Raw genomic sequence first — 13158 nt, 5'->3', positions numbered from 1 at the left:
ATGATTGGGGGAAGCCAATTACTACTGTAAGTGACTACCCTGATCATGTCCATCGCCCTGTTATCATTGGTGGCGTCGAGGGCTATGTGGTGAGAGCTCAAAGAATTGTTGAAGTTCGTCATAGTTATGATTCGAGAGGTCTTCTAGACGAGTACAATGTGCACGAAGAATGGGACAATCATAGTCCTAGAAAGGTCCATGAATTCTTTGATAAAGTTCATAACGAAGCTAGTCAACCAACTCATCCCACTCTTTTGAGCTCTCCAAAGTGGAGCACTAAGCCTAGTTGGAGGAGTGAAGATCATGACTCTCCCAAGTATAGCGATCATCGCGATTTTGATGGCAGCCCTCTTCGCAATAAGTTTGAAGGATTGCACCTTCAAGATAATCGCGGATCAAGTCCATATTCGTACAGGAAAGATGGTTATGAAAAGCCTAGCTTCACTCACTCCGCGGATTCTCCCAAGGCTGGTCATTTCAAGGACTATGGGGTCAACAACAAATGGGATTCACCACCAAGATCAAGAGGAATAAGCCCATATAGCAACACCAAAGATGATTATGACAAGCCAAAATTCAATGGAGGTTACAAAACAAGTAGTAGTCCTCCACTTAGCCAGGCCACAAATGATATTGGCACTGCTATGAAGATCCTTGAGGAAGGTAATAACACTTTGGCTTCTCCTACTTATGCACCACAATCACATTTTCCAGCATCTTACTCAACTCCACATAGAAAAGAGAGTTACCCTGAGAGAAATCAAGGTGGAAAGCCTCTGGCTTCACCTGTTTCTACACAACCATCCTATTATCCAATATCAAATTCGACAACCGAAAGGAAAGAAAGTTACCCTGAACCAATAAAAGTAATGAAGCCTCTGTTTTCCCCTGGCTATACACAACAACCACATTTACCAACTTCAAAACCTCAGCCTCAAAGGAAAGAAAGTTACCCTGAAACAGCGCATGGCGCAAAGCCTCTGTTTTCCCCTGTTTATACACCACAATCACATTCACCAACTTCTAATCCGACATCTCAAAGGAAAGAAAATTACCCTGAATCAGCGCATGGCGCAAAGCCTCTGTTTTCCCCTGTTTATACACCACAATCACAGTCACCAACTTCTAATCCGACATCTCAAAGGAAAGAAAGTTACCCTGAAACAGCGCATGGCGCAAAGCCTCTGTTTTCCCCTGTTTATACACCACAATCACATTCACCAACTTCTAATCCGACATCTCAAAGGAAAGAAAGTTACCCTGAAACAGCACATGGCGCAAAGCCTCTGTTTTCCCCTGTTTATACACAACAATCACACTTGCCAACTTCAAGTCCAATGCATCAAAGAAAAGAAAGTTACCCTGAGACAGCACACGATGCAAACCCTCATTTTTCCACTGGTTCTGCACAACAACCACATTATCCAACTTCAAATCCAACACCTCAAAATAAAGAAAGTTACCCGAATAAACCACAAGGTGGGAAACCTCTGTTTTCCCCTGCTGATAAGCAAAAACCACACCCTCCAACATCACATTCAACACCTGAAATGAAACAAAGCTACCCTGATTATGAAACACGAGGTTGGAAACCTTCATTTACCCCTTCGTCTCCACAAAAGGAACACCACAGTCCACAAATGGAAGACCATTACCCCGACAAAATCCAGGGCGGTAAGTCTTTTCCATCTCCATATGAGGAACCCCGCTATGGTTCAAGCATCCCACCGAAAGAAACCATCAATAGCAGTGAGGCCAAGAAAAGGTATGCTAACTTAAAACCCGTGTCACCAGCACATATGAAATACAATGGAACACTTGATAGCAGAGAGGCTGTGAAAAAGTACAACGGTGCATTTGTTCCTTAGAGAAATGCAGGGATATTACTTGGCTTATTGAAGATGGTTCCTGCTGCAATGATAATCAAGCACATCATATCTTTTGTTTTCTACTTCGCGAGTGTGGTAATGTTTTCTTGAGTGTTTGTGTTTGAATAAAAGCATGTTATGGTAAGTAGTAGTTGCTAGTCTAGTAGTAATACAGTTTGCTTGTGTACTTGTGATTGCATATGAAATGAGAGAACAGTTGTGTTTATTATGTAGATTTGTTCATGGTTTGGCACATGAGTTGTTTGTTTCCAACCTAGCTTAGTGAACTGGATAATTTGGATAAATTTCTCATTCACTGGACAAACTTAACTTCATCTAATATCGAAAAGTACCATACTTTGATCAAATTTATTACTTTAAATCATCCTCTTGATCAAGTTAATATTGATTTCAGCTTTACTTTAATCTAATTTCCAGTATATATAGTTTGGCCAAAACTTATTTACTTTGAAATAAAATTTTAAAAAGTGAGCGCACTGTCCACCTGCTCCATAGAAATAAAAACCAGGCGGAAAGATCAACAAAGCAACAGCAAAAATGAAAAGTAAAACCAAAATAAAATTTCAATAATGAGGCAATTCATGAGCTAATACGAAAAACCAACTATAAGAAGTCCATCACAAACAACAAAAGGTATGAACTGGAGTGAACAAAGTCCAAAACACGAAATTTGGAACGTCAGTCCTGATTAAAAGAAGATTAAGAGTAAGTCAAGCAGCAGATGAGGACTTTTCCTAAAAGCTTCCAGAAACAACCACAAATGGATATGAGAATTATCAAAGTTGGAAGAAAGAATTTGACTTATATATAATACAATAGTATGGAACTTACTTTAACTTAGAAAATGGAAAGTCTATTGTTCCAGCCAAACGCACACACAAGTATACGCGGTCGTCAAGTAATAAAGTGATAAGATGGAGTGTCGAACCCACGAGGACTTGTGATTAACTATTAACTAAATTAGACTATTCTAATTATCTAAACAAGAGTTAAACCTAGAGGTATATGGCTCCGATCTAACTAAACTAAAAAGAAAATAAATAATGAACTCTGAATAAAGGAAGTGTAGATTTTTATGTTATCAATGTAATGAAAACGATCTAGGGTTATGAGCTATCTAACATTCCTATTGTATTCTTCAATTGAATTGCCTGACTAATTCATCTAGCTTATTGATTGACATGGTTAATATTGCTCGTAAGAATCTGTCGAGTTCTTACTCGCCTATACAAGTTAACCTAATGCTTATATGTCTATGGAGTTAGAACTAGCAATAACGCATTTATAATTCCTGTACATCAACCAAGCAAGTCAATTAGGTATATGTCTATCCTAACCGCGAATCCGTTCCCTGATGCCCAAGTTCAAGAACTTGCTCTACTCAATCCTATGTGCAATCTAGAATTCCCACTTTCGAGTTCAATTCTAGATTCGTAGATAATATTCAATTGGTGATCGAACAATCAAATAATTAAGCGCGAGATTAAATAAATAAACTAATATGATAAATCAAGAAAGAAAAATCAATATTCTAATAACAATAGTCATGAAAGAATCACAACCCTAGAACGTGAAGTTTAGCTCCACATAGACATGGAAGCCAAACAACAAATCATACAAAGAAACATAAAAATTACTAAGTTGGCGAAAAAAGATGAAATCCGGCCTCCACGGTGGCTCCTTGCTCTCCCTCGGTTGAATCCCCTTCAAAAAGTGTGTTTTATGCCCTAAAAGAGGCGTTTTGACTTATATATTGCGTACAAAAGTCGTGGGCCAAAGTTTCCCTTTTCCTTTTCCGAATCAGCTTTAGGGATTGATGCTGGGGTGGATGCTTTGCGTCCGCCTCAGCTTGAACTTCTCAGAATCAGATGCTTCCACCCTCTGTTCCTTCATCTCTGTTGTGCCATGGTGCGGATGCTAAGGCGGATGCCTTATTCCGACTTTACTGCTAAGGGTGCACTGTATTGGTAGAAAATAAATAATACACGTGGAATTATATGTGGCTGACAAGACATGATATATGGATTACTAAGAAGATGACAACTGGAGTGTAATAATTAAAAGATGCACGAGTTACAAGAGGAACGAACAAATCACTCACGAGATAAAAGGACACAGTTGCTCGAGCCTAAATTGTTCAATGAAGAGACACAAATGAAATGAATCAAGACAATAAAAAGGGAAGATTCTTACTGGAATACAATTACTTTCTTTTGTTTTCAATCAATTATTTCCATATTTCTTGTCACGCTTCATATAATTGAGAAAGTACAGAATTTCTTGGTTATCAGTAACTCGAGTTCTTCTAAAAATAGGTTTTGACCGAGAATCTTATTTTTTGGTTAAACAAATTGGTTCCGTTACCGGGGAATACAATAATTTTTTTACTTTCCAAATCTTTCTCTCTCACAACCAAATCATGTCAACTGTCAATGACAACAACCAATAGGTAGAAGGAACTCCAGTTCCATCACCTCAGGGATCTCCACGCACTTCTCGAGAATGAACACCTGAAATATCTGCTACTCACACGAATGTACAACATGGAGATGAGCAGACCGTTGAGCAGGATGCTGTGAAACAGTTGATCACTGAACACGTGAATAATGCTCTCCAAGCTTTCGTGAGGGGACTGTAACCTGTACCACCAACTCCTTCCCCAAATAATACTGCAACTGTGGAAATTCCACGCTCAGGGCTTGCTAATTCAGGAAGCGAGGGAACTCCTAATGAGTCACGTAATGGGAGACCAGATACACCAAATAATTATGATTTACAAACTTTACTACTAACTTTGCAGAAATAGGTGAAAGAACAAAACGACCGCATCGAGCAAATACCTAGCGTACCGCCTGTGATTAAGGGAGTGGATATCGAAAATATTCTCAACAACCCTGGAAACCAAGCGCGGCTCCATTGCCCATTCCCAAGAAGTTCAAAATGCCTGACATCCCAAAATATGATGGAACAACCGATCCACGTGACTATGTCACTGCATTCACCACAGGAGTAAAAGGCAATGATTTAACCAAGCAGGAAATTGAGTCAGTATTGGTCAAAAAGTTTGGAGAAACACTCACGAAAGGGGCGTTAACATGTTATTATCTTTTACCTAAAAATTCTATTGACTCTTTTGCTGAGCTTGCAGATTTATTTATAAAAGCACACTCGGGGGCTCAAAAAGTTGAAAAAAGAATGGAAGATATCTTAAAAGTGAAGCAAGGAGATACAAAATTGCTCAGAGAATTTGTAGATAGATTCCAGCGTGAAAGAATGATGCTACCAAGAGTACCTGATAATTGGGCAGCCATGGCGTTCGCGAGTAATCTAAACGAAAAAAGTTCAGAAGCCACGAGGAGGCTCAAAGAAAGCTTACGAGAATTCCCTTCTACAACATGGAATGACGTATATAACATGTATAGTACAAAGGTTGATGAGAGAACAGGATCGAGGCAGTCGGAATCTGAAAATAGGTCCGGTAAAAACATGTACGAGTTTTATATGGGACCCTTAGGGCGAGACACACGTTCCAAGCCAGAAAATGTACGATCTGACCATAGATTGAGGAACAGAGATTCAGATTTATCATCATCTAGGTTCAGAAAAGATCGAGATGTGCGTGATGGGGATACCAACGCAAATGCAAGGATTGGAGACTATAGTTTCAATATCAGTACTTCTGAGTTGGTAGCTGTTTTAAGGAGTATGGGAGATAAGGTACGATGGCCAAAGAAAATGAGATCAAACCCAAATAGAAGAAATCCAGATTTCTGGTGCGAGTTTCATAATGACCACGACCACAGAACATCAGATTGCAGACTGTTACAAGGTGAGGTAGAACATTTGTTGAAGCAGGGATACTTGACAGACCTGTTCAGCGAGAAAGGTAAACAGTCTTACATGAAAAATAGATAAGAACCTCCAAAACCTTCAAAACCTCCATCTCCAAAGAGAATAGTGAACGTGATAAACGAGGGAGAAGAAGTCAACGGTGTAACGTACACAGTTGCGAAAAAGATGGCGAAATTCACAGTAACCCACGAAAAGCGAGTTCGACAAACCTTGGAAGAAGATAGCATAACATTTGATGATGTAGATGCGGATGGATTAATGATTCCTCACAATGATGCACTGGTAATATCTTTACTTATACATGATACTAATGTAAAATGAGTTTTGATTGATTCAGGTAGCTCCGTGAATATTATCTTATTGCAAGTGGTGAACGAAATGCAAATTGGCGACCAGATGATACCAAAAGCACGTTCCTTATTTGTATTCAACAATTCAACCATTATTACGAAGGGTGAGATAATGTTAACTATATTCGCGGAAGGAGTCATCAAAGAGACAAAATTTTAAGTAATATACACGGACATGACCTATAATGTGATTCTTGGGAGGCCATGGATTCATGACACGGATGCTGTGCCATCTACATTACATCAAGTTATTAATTTTCCTTCAAAATGGGGAATTCTACAAATTCGAGGAGATCAACAAACTTCTAAGAATATCAATTCAATGGTGCAGTCACACAAGGAAAGCATTGATACAAATGAGGATTTCGTGGAAGATGTGGTAAATCAAATCTCATCTGAAAATGTATCAAAGCAAATGTCACGATCAAAATCGATGGGCCGCGACGGATGCCCGAGTCCTACCTATCGAACATCCTTAAGTATGCATCTAAGATATACACATGATTAGTGTACGTGAGGGAAACCTGTCCAAAAGACATATATACATAAACATGCGGAATACAATGGGGCGAGCCGGCAAGGATGCTATAGATAACTATATATCCAAAACTGAAAGCCGGCGAGGCCACATACTATCCAACTATACATTCTGTATATAGACCTCTAATAGAATATACAAATATACAAGGACGGGATTGAGCCACGTCATACCCATACATGTATACAAGCATATCATACCAAAATCAAAAGCATCTCCAGATCAAATGGAGCACGCCAACTCTCGCTGATCAAGGATCCTAAGAAGGGCGACCGTCGGCTTGTCTTCTTGCACCTGCGGGCATGAAATGCAGGCCCCAGGAAATATGGCGTCAGTACGAATAATGTACTGAGTATGTAAGGCATAAAAATCAGTAAATAAAAGACATAGATGAAACATGGAATAAAGAATTCCACCTGTAAGTCTAAATAAGTTTGTAAATCCTGAAATATTTATAATGTCATGCATAGGTATAGGTATACATAATATCATCAAGCCTCTGAGGGCATCCCATCATATCATCTCGGCCACTGTGGGCAAAATCATCCACATATACCAACTGATCAGGTGATGGTGCGTATATAATGCCGAAACCTTTACCTATATCCCATATACATATATTATACATATATACGCGTATATAACGCCATCTGGTCATGGGTCAATATAAATGAATGCAATGCATGATAAGTACGTCAATAAAATCTTTCGGAGTATCATAAGACCATTATGCATCTGATTAATATCATAAAATAGACTTTATTAACTTACGTATTTTCTGAGACCCATGAACAAATGATAGAATAATAACACTTATGGGAAAACAAGAATATACGCATCTCTAGCGTTTCTACGAATAAAGTCATTTATGGAAATTATGCATTTGCTCGTTTCGTTTGTGTCGTATAGATCATGCCAAAAGAAAGAAGGGATAGCCTTAACATACATGAGTCGATTCTCTTGACAATCTTCTAACACACGTTAATTGCGACAAAACACGGAACAAGTTGTATGAAAAGCTCGAAGCAATAACGTTGCTTATGCAAAGACCATCTTGGCTGAAACTTTTCCTTAAGTGATTGGGATTAACGTAACTATGAAATGGGAAGCTTGACTGAATCTCTTAGAAATAACGTTACTAATGTATGGAAAGCTTGGTTGAAGTTCTTTCATAAGAGATTATAATTGTTATCCTTAACCTTTTAGGTGGCTCCACATAATTAAGCTTGGTGTCACATTTCTTTCTCAGAGTGTGACACCTTGCAACCTTTATTACTTAGTCATTAAATGGAAAAAAGGATGCTTGCCACGTTGGGGGAAGGGGTTAAATCTTATCCCACTCTTTAATTAATTACCCAATAATTAATCAATTACCCACATAATTTAAGAATTATCTCAAATTACTTAAAATACTACTCACTTTTAATACACTTTATGTACCATTCTATCATGGTCATGGGGTACTTTGTATGATACTAGTCTATAAATACCAGGTATTATGGCTCGGATCGTATTATATCCCAATTGACCACATTCGACGAAACTCATTTTCTTTGATTCGTTTACCCTTTAACCTTCACGGTACTTATTTATCGCTCGTTATAGATAGCATACATGCGTATAACCTCAAGATAATATCATCCCCGAGTCTACGTCGATTAACTGAAGACAAAACTTTAACGTACGAAAACGCGAGATGTAACAGCAAACTGATATGGATTCGAGACAAGATGTAATTAAAGAACCAGAGGAGGATGAAAACATCAAAAAAACAATTGAGGAGCTCAAAGTTGTTGTACTATTCGAACAATGGCCAGATCAAAAAGTTTATATTGGAGAAAAGCTGAGCCCCGGAATGAGAGGTAAGTTAGTTGAATTTTTAAAAGCTAATGCAGATTGTTTTGCTTGGTCGCATTAAGATATGACAGGTATACCTCTAGAGGTGATGACTCATAAATTGAATGAAGATCCATCATACGTACCTGTCAAGCAAAAGAAGAGGAAGCAAGGTTCATTCAAAAATCAGGTGATTCATGATAAGGTACAAAAACTCTTAAAGATCGGTTCAATATGTGAGGTAAAATATCCTAATTGGTTAGCTAATATTGTGGTAGTTCCAAAAAAGAATGGTAAATGGCGAGTTTGCGTAGATTATACTGATCTAAATAAAGCTTGTCCAAAAGATTCATTCCCTTTACCGCATATAGATTAATTGATTGATTCTACCGCAGGTCATGAGCTATTGAGTTTTTTAGATGCATATTCAGGTTATAATCAAATAAAAATGGACCCTTTGGATGAAGAAAAAACTTCATTTATTATGGACATGGGGACTTATTGTTATAAAGTCATGCCTTTTGGTTTGAAAAATGCTGGAGCCACATATCAAAGGTTGGTGACCAAGATGTTTCAAGAACACCCAAGAAAGACTATGGAAGTATATATTGATGATATTCTAGTCAAATCTGCACGAGCGGAAGATCATTTCCAAAATCTTTCAAATACCTTCGAGATCCTCCGCAACTATAATATGAAATTGAACCCAGAAAAGTATGCCTTCGGCGTAGCTTCAGGTAAGTTCTTAGATTTTCTTGTATCTAATAGAGGTATTGAAGTAAACCCTGCACAGATCAAAGCTATTGAAGAAATTCCTGATATACTCACGAGCAAAAAAGAGATACAAAGATTGACAGGAAGGATAGCAGCTCTGGGAAGATTTATTTCTAAGTCTTCAGAGAAAAGTTTCAAATTCTTTTCAGTGCTAAAAAAGCAAAATCAGTTCGAGTGGACTGAAGAATGCCAACAAGCCCTCAAAAATTTGAAGGCATTCTTATCAAATCCTCATTTGCTGGCTAAACCAAAAGATGGTGAGAGGCTGTTCGTTTATCTCGCAGTTTTAGAAATGGCTGTAAGTGCAATTTTGATACGAGAGGACAAAGGTAAACAATCTCCAATTTATTATGTCAGTAAATCTTTGTTGGATGCTGAGACTAGATATCCTCATTTAGAAAAATTGCTTTAGCATTAGTTATGGCATCTAGAAAGTTGAGACCTTACTTTCAATGTCACCCTATTTCCGTAATAACTGCTTATCCTTTAAGGAATATTTTGCATAGACAAGAATCGTCAAGTAGATTACCAAGTGAGAAATAGAACTCAGTGAGTATGATATCATGTACCAACCTAGAACTGCAATAAAATCACAAATTTTAGCAGATTTTGTAGCAGATTTTAGCACAAAAATAGTTCCTGAAGTAGAAAAGGAATTACAAATATTCACCGGATCTAATCCAGGTACGTGGACTCTATTTACTGATGGCTCCTCAAATATTAAAGGAGCAGGTTTGAGTATTGTTTTAATTCCACCTTTGGGAGAAAGTATAAGACAATCAATTAAATGTTACCCTATTACTAACAATGAAGCAGAGTACGAAGCTGTAATTGCAGGGTTAGAACTGGCACGAGAACTCTCCATAGAGCAAATCGTGATTAAAAGTGATTCTCAACAGGTAGTCAATCAGATGCAGTGAACTTACATAGCTAGAGAGGCACGGATGCAACAATATTTGGAAAAGGCACAAGAATTGATAAGGCAATTCCAATCATGGAAGATTGTGTGCAAATACCCAGGGAAAAAAATGCAGAAGCAGATGCACTAGCTAATCTTGCATCAGTTGCGGAAATAACAAGTGCAAAAAATGCTATCGTAATACATTTATTTCATTCAGCACTAGACCAGGATAAAAACGAAGTAAGTTTCAATAATCTGACTTGGGATTGGCGAAAGGAGCTTGTTAATTTTTTGCAGTATGGAACCATACCTGAAGGCAAAAAAGAGTCTCAGTCGCTCCGATGAAAAGCTGCTCGTTACTGTTTAATTTGAGGAAATCTATATCGGAAAATGTTCGATGGACCTTTAGCAAGATGCCTTGGACCTTCTCAAACAGAATATGTGATGAAAGAAGTGCATGAGAGGCATTGTGGAAATCACGCAGGAGGTAGATCTTTGGTAAAAACTCTAATTAGAGCAGGATACTACTGGCCTAAAATGGAGGAAGATGCAGAAAGTTTTGCAGCAAAGTGTGATAGATGCCAACGATATGGCAATAATATACATCGCCCAACAGAATTATTACACACGGTTATTTTCCCATGGCTATTCATGAAGTGGGGAATGGATATAGTGGGTCCTTTGCCACAAGCTAAAGGAAAGGTACGATTTTTGTTAGTATTAACAGATTATTTTTCCAAATGGGTAGAGGCAGGAGCTTTCAAACAGGTACGAGAAAAGGAAGTAATGGATTTCATTTGGCAGAATATTATATGCCAATTCGGAGTGCCAGAAGAAATCGTATGTGATAATGGCCCACAGTTTATAGGCTCGAAAGTCACAAAATGTTTTCAAAGTTGCCAAATCAAACGAATAACTTCCTCACTTATCATCCCGTGGTAAATGGACAAGCTGAGTCAACAAACAAGATTATTAATAATAATTTGAATAAAAGATTAGAAGAATCAAAAGGCAATTGGCCCGAGGTGTTACCAGGAGTATTATGGGCTTATCGAACAACAACAAAGACAAGCACGGGAGAAACACCATTTTCACTTGTTTATAATTCAGAAGCCTTAATCCTACTTGAAATAGGAGAGCCAAGTATGAGGTTCACATAAGCAACAGAAGAATCAAATGATGAAGAGTTAAGAATGAACTTGGATTTACTCGAGCAAAGAAGAGAAGCATCTCTAATAATGATGCAACACAGAAGCAAACCATTGAACGATACTACAACAGGAAGGCTCATCTCAGATACTTCAAGATTGGGGATTTCGTTCTCAAAAAGGTTTTTCAATCAACAAAAACAGTTGGAGCAGGAAATTTGAACCCAAATTGGTAAGGTCCTTATAAAGTTCGAGGTATCTCTGGGAAAGGTGCTTATGAATTAGAAACCATGGACGACAAGGTGTTACCTTCGAATTGGAATACTATTTTGTAATGACCCGGCCGGTTGTTTCGAGAGTTATAGCCCCGTTTTCCCCATTTCTACTTATTTTGTGTTATTCAGCTATATTATTTTCTATCGGGTTAGTTGGTTCGGGACCAGAGTGATTTTAGAGTGAATTGAGACACTTAGTCTTTGAAGTAGAAACTTAAGTTGAAAAAGTCAACTGAATGTTGACCTATGTGTAAACGATCTCGCATTTGAATTCTGATGGTTCCGTTAGCTCCGTTAGGTGATTTTGGACTTAGGAGTGCGTCCAGAATATGATTTGAAGGTCTGTGGTAGAATTAGGCTTGAATTGGCAAAATTGGAAATTTAGCGATTTCGGTCGGCAGTGGAAAATTTGATATCGGGGTCGGAATAGAATTCCGGAAGTTGAAGTAGGTTTGTAGTGTCATTTATGACGTGTGTGCAAAATGTGAGGTCATTCGGACGTGATTTCGTTGGTTTCAGCATCGGTTGCCGAATTTGGAAATTTAGAAGTTCTTAGGCTTGAATCCGAGGGTAATTTGGTGTTTGGGTGTTGTTTTGAGTGATTCGAAGGTTCGACTAAGTTGGTATGTTGATATATGACTTGTTGGTATTTTTGGTTGAGGTCCCGAGGGCCTCGGAGTGATTCCAGGTGGTTAACGAATTTGTCAAAGTTAGAATTTGCAGCTGGAGCTGCTGCTTATGCTATTTTTGTACCTACAGAAGAAATCCTCGCAGGTGCGAGGCCGCTGGTGCGCGTGGGGAGTACGGAGGTGCGGGCGACGCTGGGCCAAGTCTGGGAATGCAGGTGCGAAGAATTGTCCGCATCTGCGAGCCCGTAGGCGCGAGGCCTTGTGCGCAGATGAAGAGATGAGAAGTTTGGGCTTGTTTCGCAGATGCGCACCAGGGACCACAAATGCGAGTCCGCAGGTGCGAGAAAGGTGTCTGCAGGTGCGAAAGTTGGGGGATTAAGTGAGTTTCATACGTACGGCCCCTTAGACCGCAGGTGCGGTCGTGCGGGTGCGAGAAACTGGCCGCAAGTGCGAAAAACCTGGACAAAAACCATAAATAGAACCCTTCGCGATTTTGGTGCATTCTTTACCATTTCTATTCGGTTTTTGGAGCTTTTGGAGTGAGTTTTGAAGGGTGATTCAAGGTCTATAAGTGAGGTAAGTTGCTTGATCCTAATAGTCGTATATATGGTGATTTTTCCATTGTTTAATCATGTAATTAGTGAAAATGAGGGGTTAGGGCTTGGACTTTTTGGAGAGTAATTTAAGGATTTGAAGGACCAAACGATGTCGTATTTTGATGAATTTGACATGGTTAGACTCGTGAGTGAATGTGCTTTCTAGTTTTGTGAATTTTTTTAGCTTTTGAGACGTGGGCCCGGGGGCCGGGTTTTTAGCCAATTTCGGGTTTTGGTCTAATTTTGAAGCTTTTCTTGTGGAATTCATTCCATTAGCATATATTGATGGTATTGTAATGATTGTGAATAGATTTGGAGCATTTGGAGGCCGAGTCCAAAGGCAAGGGCATTGCAGGGTAGAGATTTGACC

The 13158-nt window shown here is 38.8% G+C and overlaps 1 protein-coding gene across 1 annotated transcript; it reads left to right on the top strand.

Annotated features, from left to right (window-relative positions):
- Window positions 1–4829: 4829 nt before the first annotated feature.
- On the top strand, window positions 4830–5804 carry LOC138905727 (uncharacterized). Its single transcript, XM_070194252.1, has one exon. It carries the CDS (start codon window positions 4830–4832, stop codon window positions 5802–5804), a length of 975 nt encoding a protein of 324 aa, XP_070050353.1.
- The last annotated feature ends 7354 nt before the right edge of the window (window positions 5805–13158 follow it).

This window comes from Nicotiana tomentosiformis, chromosome 1 (genome assembly GCF_000390325.3).
Source record: "Nicotiana tomentosiformis chromosome 1, ASM39032v3, whole genome shotgun sequence".
Classification (NCBI taxonomy): domain Eukaryota; kingdom Viridiplantae; phylum Streptophyta; class Magnoliopsida; order Solanales; family Solanaceae; genus Nicotiana; species Nicotiana tomentosiformis.
This window is presented reverse-complemented; position numbering and strand designations above follow the sequence as displayed.

Coding starts and splice junctions, on each gene's coding strand:
- LOC138905727 (XM_070194252.1), top strand. CDS start 4,830: ATGCCTGACATCCCAAAATATGATGGAACAACCGATCCACGTGACTAT.